The sequence below is a fragment of the Octodon degus genome, unplaced genomic scaffold (assembly GCF_000260255.1).
Source record: "Octodon degus isolate 3935 unplaced genomic scaffold, OctDeg1.0 scaffold00126, whole genome shotgun sequence".
NCBI lineage: Eukaryota > Metazoa > Chordata > Mammalia > Rodentia > Octodontidae > Octodon > Octodon degus.
The window spans coordinates 2,960,671-2,974,785 of record NW_004524702.1 but is presented as its reverse complement, the minus strand read 5'-3'; the positions used below and the strand labels follow the sequence as shown (position 1 = coordinate 2,974,785).

The 14,115-nt window shown below is 41.6% G+C and overlaps 1 protein-coding gene and 1 pseudogene across 1 annotated transcript in view; one reads left to right on the top strand and one right to left on the bottom strand.

Annotated features, from left to right (window-relative positions):
- Topaz1 (testis and ovary specific PAZ domain containing 1) overlaps window positions 1-14,115 on the bottom strand; it is a 58,021-nt gene that overhangs the window by 30,413 nt on the left and 13,493 nt on the right. Inside the window, 4 exon segments of the mRNA XM_004649093.2 lie at window positions 2,113-2,238; window positions 3,704-3,789; window positions 5,068-5,207; window positions 8,245-8,309. Coding sequence (XP_004649150.1) covers window positions 2,113-2,238; window positions 3,704-3,789; window positions 5,068-5,207; window positions 8,245-8,309 — 417 coding nt within the window.
- Window positions 12,202-12,408, top strand: LOC101561972 (annotated as a pseudogene).

Below are 14,115 nucleotides of genomic sequence, written 5' to 3'. Positions count from 1 at the left end.
AAAATCCAGGAGTGCATCATGGTCTTGACAAAGGTGGGCTCAACAGGATACAGAAAGTCAACATCATAAGAAGAAAACGACAAATTGCACCGCACAAAAATTCTTGAGAGCTTAGAATGAAAAGGCAACTTATAAAGTAGTAAAAAAATTTGCATTATGTATATTCAACAAAAAACCTTATCTGGAATTTCTGTACATTGGTATGAGATAATTCCATAGGATACAGGGAAAATATTTGGATATTTCTGAAAAGAATATATCCATATGTCTAATGTATAGTTTTGACAGACATCCCTACTCAGTCACAGGATGACCAAAATTAAAGGGCTGAACACATCACCAGGTGGAAAGGATGTAACCCACTCAGAACTCAGACACTGTGGTGACAGTGGCCTGTGTAATCACTCTGGAATCCTATTCATCTACTAAGTGTCTACTAAGATGGAACATACCCAGACCCCATAACCAGGATCTCCAGTGCTAAGTGTTATCTCTGAGCATGTGTGTATCTGTTCTTGCAAACTGTGCAGAATGCCAAGAGCATCACTGTTGTAGTGTCCAATTCTGGAAGCCACCTACCTGCCAACAGTAGTATTTATCCACAAAATAAATCTTGATATACTCACACAATGGGCGACTAACTATTATATAGCAGTGAAAAAAATCTATAACTAAACAAATAACAGACCTATCTGAAAAATATAAAGCAAACTTAGGCAGCTACACTGTGGCATGCACTTATAGGTCTGGGTGCTATACTCAGGTGGCTGATGTAGGAGGATGGCTCTGCCCAGGAGTTTGAGGCCAAGTCTGGCCAGCATAGCAAGATTCTGTTTCTTTTGTTTTTCTTCTGTGTTTTAAGGAAGGGTCTACAGAGTGTTCAGGGTCTCACTACTAGATTGGACTCACAGTGATTCTCCTGTTTACAGCCTTCCAAGTGCTGGGATTACAGGTGCGTGCCACCATGCCCAGTCTCATTCGCCATCTCAGTGTGCCCGCCCTGGGGGTGGGGCCAGCACAGCAGGCCAGGGGATTGAACCCCTGGGGCACTGTACTTGCTTGCAGGTGCTTTAATCTGCTGAGCTATTTAGCCAGCCCAAGATTCTGTTTCTTAAAAAAACAAACTAAAAATAAAAAGGAAGCCATACACAAAAGAATATAAAATAATTCCATTAGTATAAAGCACAATAGGCACAGCTCATTCATGCTGTAAGAAACTAAAAATCCAAATTATGATGCATGATTGAGATAAGAAAAAGAGACCAGGCTGTCGAAGGTTAAGCTGCTGAACACGCGGACCTCTGGCTCTGTTGGAAAAGCATTAACAGGGCTCTGAAGTCAGGATGACACCAATGCTGAGGTGCAGAAGACACGGGCTGCTGACACACCCAATCCAGAGCAATAGCTGCCAGTCTTAGTGGCCAGACACTTCTCTTAATTGGTGGAATTTATTGCCTTTGTTCCAAATTTGTGAGCTTTGGGCTTTCGTATTCTCTTCCTGCACCCTCAAGTCTGTGGAATTAATAAGGGTTGTCTGTAATTTGGATTTTTAAGAGAGCCCTGTCAATGCTTTTCCAACAGAGCCAGAGGTCCGCGTGTTCAGCAGCTTAACCTTCGACAGCCTGGTCTCTTTTTCTTATCTCAATCATGCATCATAATTTGGATTTTTAAGAGAAGTTGTCTTCACTCCGAAAGAATTTTTACACCTGAGAGCAAGCTCTGGCTTTTCCAGGGCCTCCCAAAATCACACTTCTCTTTTATTTAAGCCATTTGTCTTTCACTTCTTCAGGAGACTGAGATTAGGCCAAGACCCTGATAAAAAAAACTATGCCCATTTTATGGGCTGGTGAGATGGCTCAGCAGACTAAGTGCCTGACTGGCAAGCACTGGGACCTGGGTTCATTCCCTGACACCACATGCCATGCAGGCGCCATCCACGTACACACTGAGCCAGCCACTGAGACTGGGCATGGTGACACACGCCTATAATCCCAGGGCTGGGGAGGCTGAAAATAGGAGGATCACTTTGAGTTTGAGCTTCGTAGTGAGATCCTGCACCAAATACATAAACAGAAACAAAAAGAAGCCAGCCCACTTTAGCCTCCCATTTACCTTTTCATCCCCTGGCTCAGGTACATGACCAAACTTGCACAATGATCGCTCACAGCCCCGGATGGTGTTAAAATGAAATTTGCAGTATCTGTGGGGGATCGTCAGCCCCAGTGGCTTCTGGGACATCTAGAAAATTAGAAAAAAAAAACCTTTCTGTGTGTGTGTTTTTTTTCTCCGAATGCCTTCAGGGCAGATTTGGCTGGCTGGCTGAGTGGTGGGGATCAAACCACAGCAACCTGAGCCTGACTGCTTTGTTGAAGCAGCCACTTAAAGAACTGAGATAAGGGGCAGGCCCCCCTCTTTCTGTGTTTATACAGTCCATGAGAAAGCATCGGAAACAGAAAAAATATATATGTACTTTCTGTGGTGCTGGGACTCAAACACATTGTCTGTGCTTTACTGCTGAGTTACACTTCTAACCATGAAAACAACAGAAATACTTCAATATAAACTGCATAGGGCCTGCAAGATAGCTCAGTGGTGTAAAACACCTGCTTAGGCAAACTTAGGCAAACACAAGGTCACCCCCCCACACAAAAAAAAGCTTACAAATATTAGCTAAGAAAAAATAAACCCCCTCAAATTTCCTTTTTTTATTCTGCACTGGAGAGCAAACTCAGGACCTCGCACCTGCTGTCAGGGCCATACGCCACTGAGCTATTTCCCTGGCCCTCTTTTTTTTTTTCCCCAGTACTGGGGATCAAACTTGGGACCTTATACTTTCCAGGCAGGTGATATGCTGCTCAGCAATGTTCCTGGTCCCTTAAATTTACATTTTAAATAATTTGGAGTGATGTTTGCGACTTTTCTTAATCTTCTTAGTGTAAAGTATTCCAGCAAGGTTAATATTTTATTTCACAGGTTTTAAAACTTTACCTCTAGGTTCCCAGCACACTTGGGAGGGAAGCACAGCAACAGCCCCAGCCCGAGGCGTTCCACCCGGTGCTACTGTCCCTCTTTCTGTGCATTTTTTTTTTTTTTTTGCTCCGAATGCCCTCAGGGGTGGTGTGGCAGGCTGGAGTGTTGTGGGGATCGAACTACAGCATCCTGAGGCTGACAGCTTTGTGGAAGCAGCCACTTAAATAACTGAGCTAAGGCCAGGCACCTCTGTGCACTCTTTTGCCTCCACATCCACAAAAAGTTAACTGGATGATAACCTGCATCATATTTCTGATGCACTTATCAGAACCGACATTCTTTTTGGCTTCTCTAATACAAACAGGTAGGCAACGGAGAAGGCCACAAACACCTCCTACAAAGGGCTTCTGTCGCCAGCTTGCTCCTTCATGACCCTGTCTTTCTCGTTTTGGGTTCTCCTGCTCCTGTTTTTAACTTTTTATGTTATATATATTTTCTAAGTTACTGCTTTTCTGTTTTTGCCTTTTTTTTTTTTTTCAGTACCAGGGATTGAACTCGGGACCTTGCGCTTGCTGGGCAGGTGCTTATGCCACCAAGCTATCTTCCCAGCCCATTTTACCATTAATCCTCACTCAAAATCTGTATGCTGGGACTGCCCAAAATTGATGAGAAAGAATAAAAAACAGAAGGGGTCCAATGTATGTGTTATAATTTAGAAAAGCATTTTTCTTACCTCTGAATTTCTTTCCCTTTTAAATGTTTCACAAGCTTCAGGATTCTGCAGTTTTACGACAGAAGGTTTTCCAGGAAATCTCACATCTAGACATGATAAGAATGGCATTTTACAGCAGTGTGTTATCCTCATTCCCTTCAGAACAATGGTCACTACCAGCTGCTTTGAAGTTTCACTCTGGAATATTCATGTTCCCTTTACAGTCTGTCCTGCCTCATGCGTTATCATACAATGGGGCATTTTGAGATCCAAATTTAAAATTTTCACTGTAAGCTGCAGAGAACCTTCTTAAATGTCTTGCACCATAGCACTGCATTCAATGATACGCCTCCAACAGACAACAGTGCCCCTTCTAACAGAAGGACACTACAGAACCCAGGTGCTATGGACTGGACTAGGTTTCCCTGCTGACTGAATGCTAACACCCTAACCTGCAGTGTGACTGTGTTTGGAGATTGGGCCTTTACAGGTCAGGCCTTAAAGTCAAACGAAGTCGTATAGATGAGAGTCCTTGTAGGAACAGATGCCAGAGCACTCTCCTGCATGTGTCCAAGAAAAGACATGTGAACTTAGGAAGGGAGCCTTCTGCAAGCCAGAAACAGAGGCCTTACCAAGAACTGAGTCCAGCTGGAATCTTGATCTTGGACCTCTGGCCTTCACAACTGTGAAACCAATTTCTATGGGTTAATCTACCCAGTCTACAGTCTGGTGTTGCGGCAGTCAAGCTGGCTAATATGCCAGCTATTACATTCCTTAATGATGGTCTTTCTGAGAACTAGGGCATTTTAAAATATTATGCTATACAGATAAAATATTTTAGTTCTAAGTCATTTTATTTGTGACCTCAGTAGTTTCCAGATATAAAACGGAACTATCTGAATTTTTGCTGCACAGTTTTGCAGTCACTAGCACTGTCAAAATTGTTAAGGCCTGAGAGAAAACACATGACTATTGTGAGCTTGCTCAGAATGCCGGGCAGCAGGAAGTCAGCACTGCAAAGGTACAGCAGAGTCAAGCACATGTAATACACATCGATTATCTAGTTTCTAAACTCATTCTTCAATGGAATTTATTTTGTCCACAGCATTATGGACCATTAAAGAAAACCTGACATAAATCTTAAGATATCTGAACATATATTGAAATATATTTTAGGCATTTGCTGTAATTTATGTGTGCCACTATCACATAAAGATATTTCCGAAACTGTCCCATCAAAAATATTAGAAATAATTTTGATGTAGGCCATACTTATTTATACTTGTTTCTATTTCTCTTTATACTTATTTCTGATGGAAGTATCTTCTACATAGTTTGTAAACTGCCCAAAGCCGACAGGACTGTATTAAGAAAACAGATGTTACCATTCATCCGGGGCTTTGGTATTACACCCTCTTGACGGCCACTTAGGTTCAAAGGGAGCACTGGCAAGTGCAGAGGTTTGGGGCTCAGTGTCGCTAACTGACATTCACCAGCCATAATCTCTCCATTTCTAGAATCTTTGCTGTATAAGCAGAAAAACCAAAATCAGAACTTAAATTTACTTTTAAAATACTAAAGTAGTGAGAATCAAGTAAAAACGCAATCTAATACTATGTATTTTATATACCATATGATACTTTACTATTTCCAATAGAATATTCCTGCTTTAATACAACACCAGTACTTGTTACATTGTTGGGGGCAGGGTCAAGAATGGGGTGGTATGCTTAAAACTAGAATAAAAACTAAGACAGGCTCTTATACTACTCAGGCCCTTGAACTCTGGGGCTCGAACAGCCTTCCCATCTCAGCCTCCCAATGTAGCTGGGCTACATGCACATTTTTTTTTTTTTCTCATCATACCAGACAAAAGGTTTGAGAAGGGTCTAGGCTGGTCTAATTCAGAAAAGGACATCCAATCACTGACAGTAAATTACATTACTCTTCTTTTACCAATGGTTTTACTTCTCTGGTTTCAGTCAACTGTGGTCCAAAAGTATTAAATGGGGGAACCCTAGAAATAATGTTTTAAACACATGTTATTTCTAAGTAATATGATGAAGTCTCATCTTGTCCTGACTGGGAAGGGAACCCCCCCTTTTGTCCTGTGAATCCATGCTACCTGCCTGTTAGGCTTTTAGTAGTCACCTACATGTTGGGCCAGCTGTCTCAGGTTTTCACCACTTGTACCCAAGTGATTCTCCATGAGGCCACTGCACATCACAATGCCTAAGGATGCACCCCCCCATCTCTGTGTGAGGGACCCGTACCACTCACCTCATCACAAGAAGCTAAGTATAGGCAGAAACTGTTCTCATTTACACAGTTTATTGCAGGCTATTGTTAGGATCATTGTACTATTGACTGGTGAATCCCTTCCTGACCTTGTAACAAACTGAACTTTATTACAGGTATGTATGTATATGAAAATTCACACTCTGTCTAGAGTTTCACGCCAGCTGTAGCTTCATATATTCCCGCAGCCTTGGAATGAACCCAAGCATAAAGGAGATCGCTATATAAATTGAAGGATTAATGTATATTATAAGTCTCTTACATTCTTCTAAGGAGAGAAGGAATTGAAAATGCTATTGTTTCAAAATTGTTAATTTACACAGCTATAACCATACCCAAGTATGTGACATCCTTAGCAATCAATTTTATGAAAAATTAAACTGGACGTTACTTATCTAGAAAAATAAATTACCTAAGCCAGGCAGACTAGTAGATAGGGATGAGTTTACATTTTAAGAGACTTACCCAAAACTCAGATACTATACTTTTTTAAACTTAAAAACAATTACAATAAATTTTCGTGGAGTTTTCTGGGCCAGAGGAAAAACAGTAAGAAGCAGAGTTTATATTTAGTTGAATTTAATACCACTGATGTAATTTTAAAATTTCCCAGAAGATAACATTTCTTTTTTGAACTTTGGATATTACTGATGTGTAGCCACTGTGTCCTGCTGCATAACACAAAATCAATAGGGCTTGCCAGATAGCTCAGTGGACTAAAGCGCCTGCGTAGGCAGCAGCCGGGGTTTGATCCCTGGTGTGCTGTGCCGGCCCTGCCCCAGGGCTCACTGAGACAGGGATTGAGACTGGGCATGGTGGCACGTGCCTGTAATCACAGGGCTTGGGAAGCTGAAAACTGGAGAATCAATACAAGTCCAATCTACGTAGTGAGACCCTATATATCCTATAGACCCTGTCCTAAATTAAAAAAACAAAAACAAAAGCAATAATGTAAAACAAAAAGGAGGGATTATGGATTTTTACAGATGAAAGAGATTATGAAGACAATTCTTTTTTGATTGGATGACTGAGGCCCAAGGAGATACAGTGACCTAACTCATGTCACACCAGTGATGTGATAACCATGTACAGCCAAGCGCTAACATTTTTAGGGCTGTGATAATACTGTTTTAATTTGAGGGTCAAGTATTTTCATTAGAAAAACAAACATTTTGCTTAATTACATTTCCAAATGGTAGTAAACCATTTTAGACTTGGACGTCAATCTAATTTTTACCTATCCTCTCCCTTAACAGCCCTCAAACCTGAGCAGGTACCAAGATGAAGTCATGAGCACAGATCAGCACGCCTCTTCTAGTTTTGCATCTAACACCTTCAAGATCTTGTATGATGCTACCTGAGGATCAGCCTTTGAAATCCACTGACTGAACACAGCGGACTTGGATATAACCATCCCTTGGCCTGGCTGTAAGACAATGACAACAGGGCGAGGGACCCTCCCAGTGTGAGGACACTCCCAGAGATGGCCATCACCATAGTACACAGAACCAATCAGAAGAGTGCTATTTTTCAATCCTTTGTTTCAATCTGGTGCCATTCACAGCACCAATCAGAAGATGTTATTTTCAATCCTTCATTTACACGTGTAGGGCGGCCAGCACTTTCCTACAGGACGGTGTACACACGCTGTGCTATCAAATCAGTGGGTGCCAGGATGACTGCCCTGATGCCTGCTGGCGTCAGAGAGGTAGTCCAGGAATTCTGACACAGAAGAGCCCTCTCCCTTACCCTAGGGAGCCTACTCCTGAGATCGTTACAGCCTGTTGGCCAGCCAGAAATCACTCTGAGGGACATAGTTCTTTTCAACCTTCAATAAATGTACACTTTTCCTCCTTTTCAGTCTCTGGACCAAGTCACTGTCAGGACGCCAAGACCTGGAAAGAAACCCCACAGGGCTCTGCATCCAGCACAGGTGCACGTCGGCTCAACAGCAAAGTGAGGGGCAAGGATGGGTCAGGAGGTCCTCGAGTCTTCTGACTACTGTGGCAGTTTTCTATATTCTAGTGACTATGCTCTCAACTCTTGGCTGCATCCATGTAAAATACTTGCAAAATTCAACATTTATTAAAGTCACACGTGTTCTTTCCTTTTACACCACTTCTTACATTTCCTCAAAAAAATACACTGGTCACTCGAAAAACTTACAGACTGCCATAAAGTAATATCCTTTATATCTAGGGACATCTAACATATTAGATGAATGACTACTGTGAAGGTGTGTAACCGGAAATAATGTTACAGACCTTTCGCAAACTTCATAAATATTTTCTTTGTCTTCTTTAACAGTCATCTTGCTAGAAACTCCACACTGTGAAGAGACAACAGTGAGGGATTAGAGTGACTATATGACTTATTGAACTATATAAGCCTTGGCAGATTTTTAGAATATTTTAAATGTTAATTAAGCAATTAGATTATGGCTAATTATAAAATTACTATACTAATTAAAATACCAAGTACTGACTTACAAAATTTCCATTGTGGAAGGGAAAAATTAATGTAAATTAATGCGTTTTCCAGTTTTTCTTATCTTTTGACTACATAAGCTACTATTTCAAGGGGCAGTTAAAATTGTGGTTTTTTGGGAAAAAATCTTGGGAGTTGTTTTCAAATTTAGGTGGCATTTATGAACATAAAATATTCTTCTAATGAACTACTGAAATCCATTTTATTTATTTATTTATTTATTTATTTATTTTAGGAGAGAGAGAGAGAGAGAGAGAGAGAGAGAGAGAGAGGTGTGTGTGGCCAGCTCAGCCCACCAGGGGGCGGGCTGGCTGGCATGTGGTGCTGGGGGATTGAACCGCAGTCCCTGTGCTTCGCTGAACTTGTTCTAAGTAGGTGCTTTAGACCACTGAGCCATCTCTCCAGCCCTGAAATCCATTTTAAATACAACTAGAGTTAAAACTTTAGAAGCAGCTTTTGGGAAATTATAGGTTCATAAGAGGCGTGGGAGGGCCACGCAGTGGCAGGTGTGTGCTTAGTATGTGGGAGGTTTGGCTTCATTCACTAGTGCTCAGAGGTGCACATGTGTGTATAAACGGAGAAAGAAAAAGTCACAGATGCTCAAATATTAAACTTTCGAAATCAAGCTTCAAGAAAACAAATCCCCAAGTCACCTGTCACTCTACCAGTCAGAGATAACCACTTAATATGCTACTGGTTTGTATCTTGTCAGTCACTTAAAAAGCCCATAGCAGGGCTAGGGCTGTAGCTCAGTGGGAGAATGCTTACTCAGTGTGCGTGAGACACTGGGTTTAATCCCCAGTACCAAGAAGAAAAAGTATTCTTATATTTTCCAATATATTAGAATGCTTAGATACTTACCAAAAAAAAATCAATGACGTGAAATATTAACAAATACTAAGGAGGTTGGCTGTCGCTCCATGGTAGAGCATATTTAGTATGCAAGAGGCTCTGAATTCCATTCCCTGTACCCTCTTTCACACAAATCGGCACCAAATAGCAAGACAGATCATGTTCTTGGATAAAGGTAAAGATGTTATTTCTGTCCAAACTGATTCACACATTTAAGACACTGTTTTAAAATATGATTTTTCAAGCACAATTAGAATATATGAAAGAAAAATATTTTAGGTTCATATATTTCAGTGTCTTTTAAAACAAACTTACTAGTATTTTTATCACTCAGATAACTGGCAATATATTACTGGTACATAAAGTGAGCTATCAACAGAACAAGAGAAGTAACCATTACATATATAAAAATTAAGATATTAAAAATAACACTTTAAATTTGTGAGAAAATTAATAAATGGTGGAAGACCCAGCTATTTACTTGGAAAGTATGGTCCTAATTCATCATATATCAAAATATTTAAATTCCTTAACGATATACATGTAAAAAACAGATTTTGAATGTGACACAAGTAAATTTGCAAAGTAGAAACAAGTGCATTGTGGAGAGCAGAAAAGGTGTTTTTTTTTTTTTTTTTTGCAGAAGCAGGGATTGAATTTAGGCCCTTGTGCTTGCCAGGCAAGCACTTATTCTACTGAGCTATCTCTCCAGCCCCCAGAAAAGTTCTAACTGTGACCCTGAAGGCAGCCACTTGTCAAACAGAGAAAAGGGTTATACTGTTCCTACATTCTCTCCCAAGATAAAAATTTTAATTTGATAAAAATTTTAACATAAGAGAAGAAAAATTTAATCCTGAAATACAGAAAGCTTTTTCAAAACATGACTCCTAAGTCAGATATTAGGAAATGGATAGATTAAAAACCCATAAAGGTTTTCTGTAAGGCGAAGAGCTTCTAAACCAAGACAAATGAAACACAGGCGATATGACAACCTCTATTATGTTTCACATAGGAAGAGTTCCCTGTGAAGACAACTGAAATCCCAGAATTAAAATACACAAAAGACAGGAAGTTCATAGAAAAAAATCTAAATGATTTTTAAACATGGTAAAAGATGCTTAATTACACCCTGAAGGGCACTGTATTAAAAGTCACTTGCAAAAATGAGCAGATAGACACAAATTTTAAAAAATGAGTGGGTGAATGAATATATGGGAAGGAAACGGCAGTCCTACTAATGTTGGTGGAAACAAGTCCAAGCAATGTCTATGGAGGACGATTTAATAATTCTACTTCTAGGAATCAATCCAAAAATGCTTGAACATAGGCAAAGTATCTTATGTTCAAGGACGTACACTGCAGCAATATTTTTTTCTGAGACAGGGTCTATGTAGTTCAGGCTGCCTTCAACTCATTATGTAGCCCAGGCTGGCCTTGAACTCACAGCAATCCCCTTGTATGTAACAGTTGGCCTTGCTAAAATATATGTTAGACAAGTAATTAAGGCATTAGTGGGCCTGAGATACAAAAAAGGCAAGAATCCAAAACACCATGCGTGGCCTACTAAGAAACAGACTTCAGCATATAATACATTCGTAATCATCTCTTAGGTCTCAGACTTGAAGCGATCCACGTCTAAAGCGGTCCATGGTGACGTCTCAGGGTGGCAGTGGGCATGAATTCCTGCTGACCCCTGGCCGTGGGCCATCAGCTGCAGAGCAAGGCCCAGCTGGTCCTGGCTGCCACAGCCACACCCAGTACATCAGGACAGGAGGCTCCCCACAGAGACTCTGCTTTCCTAGGAACTTACCTTTTGTGAGTTTCTGAGGGGAATGAAGCCCTCAGGGAGCACTGATCCCTGAAGGACAGGAAGACCTCCACAGCTCCAAAGTAACCTCTGAGTAAGTGTCATGACAGGCCTCCTTGCAATCATTCATTCCCAGACCCAGGAGTCACTGCTGTGCATAAAACCGGAGCAAATTTGCACCCAGAGCAGTTTTCTTGCTGGAAGGTGTGAGTCTGGTTCCCACCTCTCAGTGAGCCCTGCCTAGACTCCTGCATAGCCTCTGTGTCCCAAGGGAGGGAGGGACTGGCCCCTGCTCAGGACCTGGCTTCCTGGTACTGTCTGTGCTTGTGGTATGGTCGGAGAATGGGATAAACCTTCAAAACTTCTGTTTTATAATATCATTTGAAAAGATGGAAAAGGGAGGTAGGGAGAGGCCCGGGAGCAGGTGGGAAGGAAGTGGGTGAGAAAGGGCAGCATGAGAACTCTTTTTGGTACCAGAAGTACTCTGTGTGTTGACTATATTATTGCCAATATTCTGGTTGTGATACTGTACTACAGATTTACAACAGGACCACTGAGAGAAGCTACGTCAGGCACGTGAGATTTCTATGCATTTCTTAGCTGCATATGAATCTACAGTTATCTCAAAAAAAGTAGGGTACCGCAGAAGCAGTACTTATGGATAGATTTATAGCACTAAGCGCCTCAATTACCATTATCATGTTCCCAATCAATGGTCTTACCCACAGCTCTAAGAAACTATGAAAAGAATGAATTAAACGGGCTGGAGAGATGGCTCAGTGGTCTAAAGCACCTACTTAGAACAAGCTTAGCAAAGCACAGGGACCGCGGTTCAATCCCCCAGCACCACATGCCAGCCAGCCCCGCCCCCTGGTGGGCTGAGCTGGCCACACACACACACACACACACACACACACACATAAATAAAATTAAAAAAAAAAAGAAAAAAGAATGAATTAAACCTAAGTAAGCAGAAGAAAGGAGAAAACTCTGAGCAGAAATTAGTAAAATAGAAAACAAAAAAGGCAAAGGGGCTGCCCCTGGCCTTCGTGTTGGCCCCGCCCTCGGGTGTACTATGTCTGGCTCTTCCAGTGTTGCCGCCATGAAGACAGTGGTTCAGCAGCTCCGGCTGGAGGCCGGGCTCAACCGCAGGAAGGTTTCCCAGGCAGCCGTAGACTTAAAACAGTTCTGCCTGCAGAATGCTCAGCATGATCCTTTGCCGACTGGAGTATCCTAAAGTACAAATCCCTTCAGACTGCAGAAAATCTGTTCCTTTTTGTAGTCAAATGAATTTTTTTTTAAATTTGTTTTTAAAAATTTTATTTACTTGTGTGTGTGTGTGTGTGGCCAGCTCAGCCCACCAGGGGGCGGGGCTGTCTGGCATGTGGTGCTGGGGGATTGAACCCTGGTCCCTGTGTTTGTTAAACTTGTTCTAAGTAGGTGCTTTAGACCACTGAGCCATCTCACCAGCCCCTCAAATGAATTCTTAAGAGTTTCCGAGACCACTTTTTTTTTTTTTTGCGGAACCAGGGATTGAACTCAGACCCGTACGCTTGCCAGGGAAGCGCTTATTCTACTGAGCCATCTCCCCGTCCTCCAAGACCACTTTTAACCAACCAGTGACTATTCAGAAAAAAGAAAACTGAAGCCTGTACAAAAATTTCGCCTTTCTTAACATGTGCCCTAACATACAAACTTCTACTTTTGTCAGTCCTTAACATCTACCCCTGGATTTTCATGAATTTCTATTTCATGAGGGTATTTTATATACACTAGTGCCAACATATAATAAAATACTTAGTAAAAAAAAAAAAAAAAAGGAAAAGGGAAAGCCATAAAACAAAAGCTAGCTCTTTTCAAATTACCAGTATGATCACTAATGCTTTTATTTTTTAATGCTGAGGGGTGGCAAGGTATGGCCCATAGCCTTTTTTTTAAAAAAAAAATCAATTAAAGGTTTATCTAACACAGTATCCTTGTAACCAAAGGCAAAAGGGATCTTTAAAAACCAAGACTTTTTCTTTCAGAGATAAGCCACTTCTTCAAACTTCTCATGCCAAGGGCTTAAACTGCTATCCCTCCTGTCAGCTCAGGAGGACGGACAGAAAAGCATCTGTCAGAAAACTAGGCTATCCGTCTAAAAGAAATACGCAGACAGTGGCCCTGGAGGGCAGGGTCTAGCATGGCAGGGCCAGCAGAGCTGGGCAGATGTGTGTGTGTGTGCACGCGCAGTAAGACTGCTCACTGTATTCTTCCCTCTTTCCTTCACAATGAAAGCCCTTGCACACTTAACACAGGGAGACATTTGAGACAAAGACTACTTTGTCTCCCTCAGAGTTAACTTTGAATAAACCTTGTTTCACCTTTCCACCAAAAGTGTCTCCTGTGCTCTTGGGACAGCGAAGGGCACTTGGGACCTTCATGGCTAGTAACATCTGTGCACATCATGGATAGAGTCTTTTTGTGCCACAAGGCAGCATTAAGTATTTGCAATCACACCTTATGGCCATGAAACCATCAAGACCTTTTTTACTATCTGGGTTGATCAAAGAAAACTGGCTGGCCCCAGTAGTAGAGTCAAGAGACTACAGTGTTGGGGCTGGGGAGATGGCTCAGTAGGATAAGTGCTTGACTGGCAAACGCAAGGATCTGAGTTCAATCCCCCGTTCCGCCAAAAAAAAAAAAAAAAAAAAAAAAGAGACTACAGTGTAACCTTAATCAAGAGACTGAGTCTAAGCCTCAAAGGCCTCATTTGTAAAAGGAAACCACAGCACATATCTCATGCAGTGAAAGGCTAACTCTGCATGTCTAGATTATTTATACCCTCATATTAAAAAGCTTGGCCTCTGAGGTCATTCCTAAGTCCCTGGAACTGTCTGGGGTCATGCCAGTCCCCCTGTGCTAACAATGCTTTATTGGAGGGACCGTGAGCCCTGGGTTGATTGCTCAAAGTGAGACTGAGTGATGCAGGTCTGCCTTGGTTTGCGAC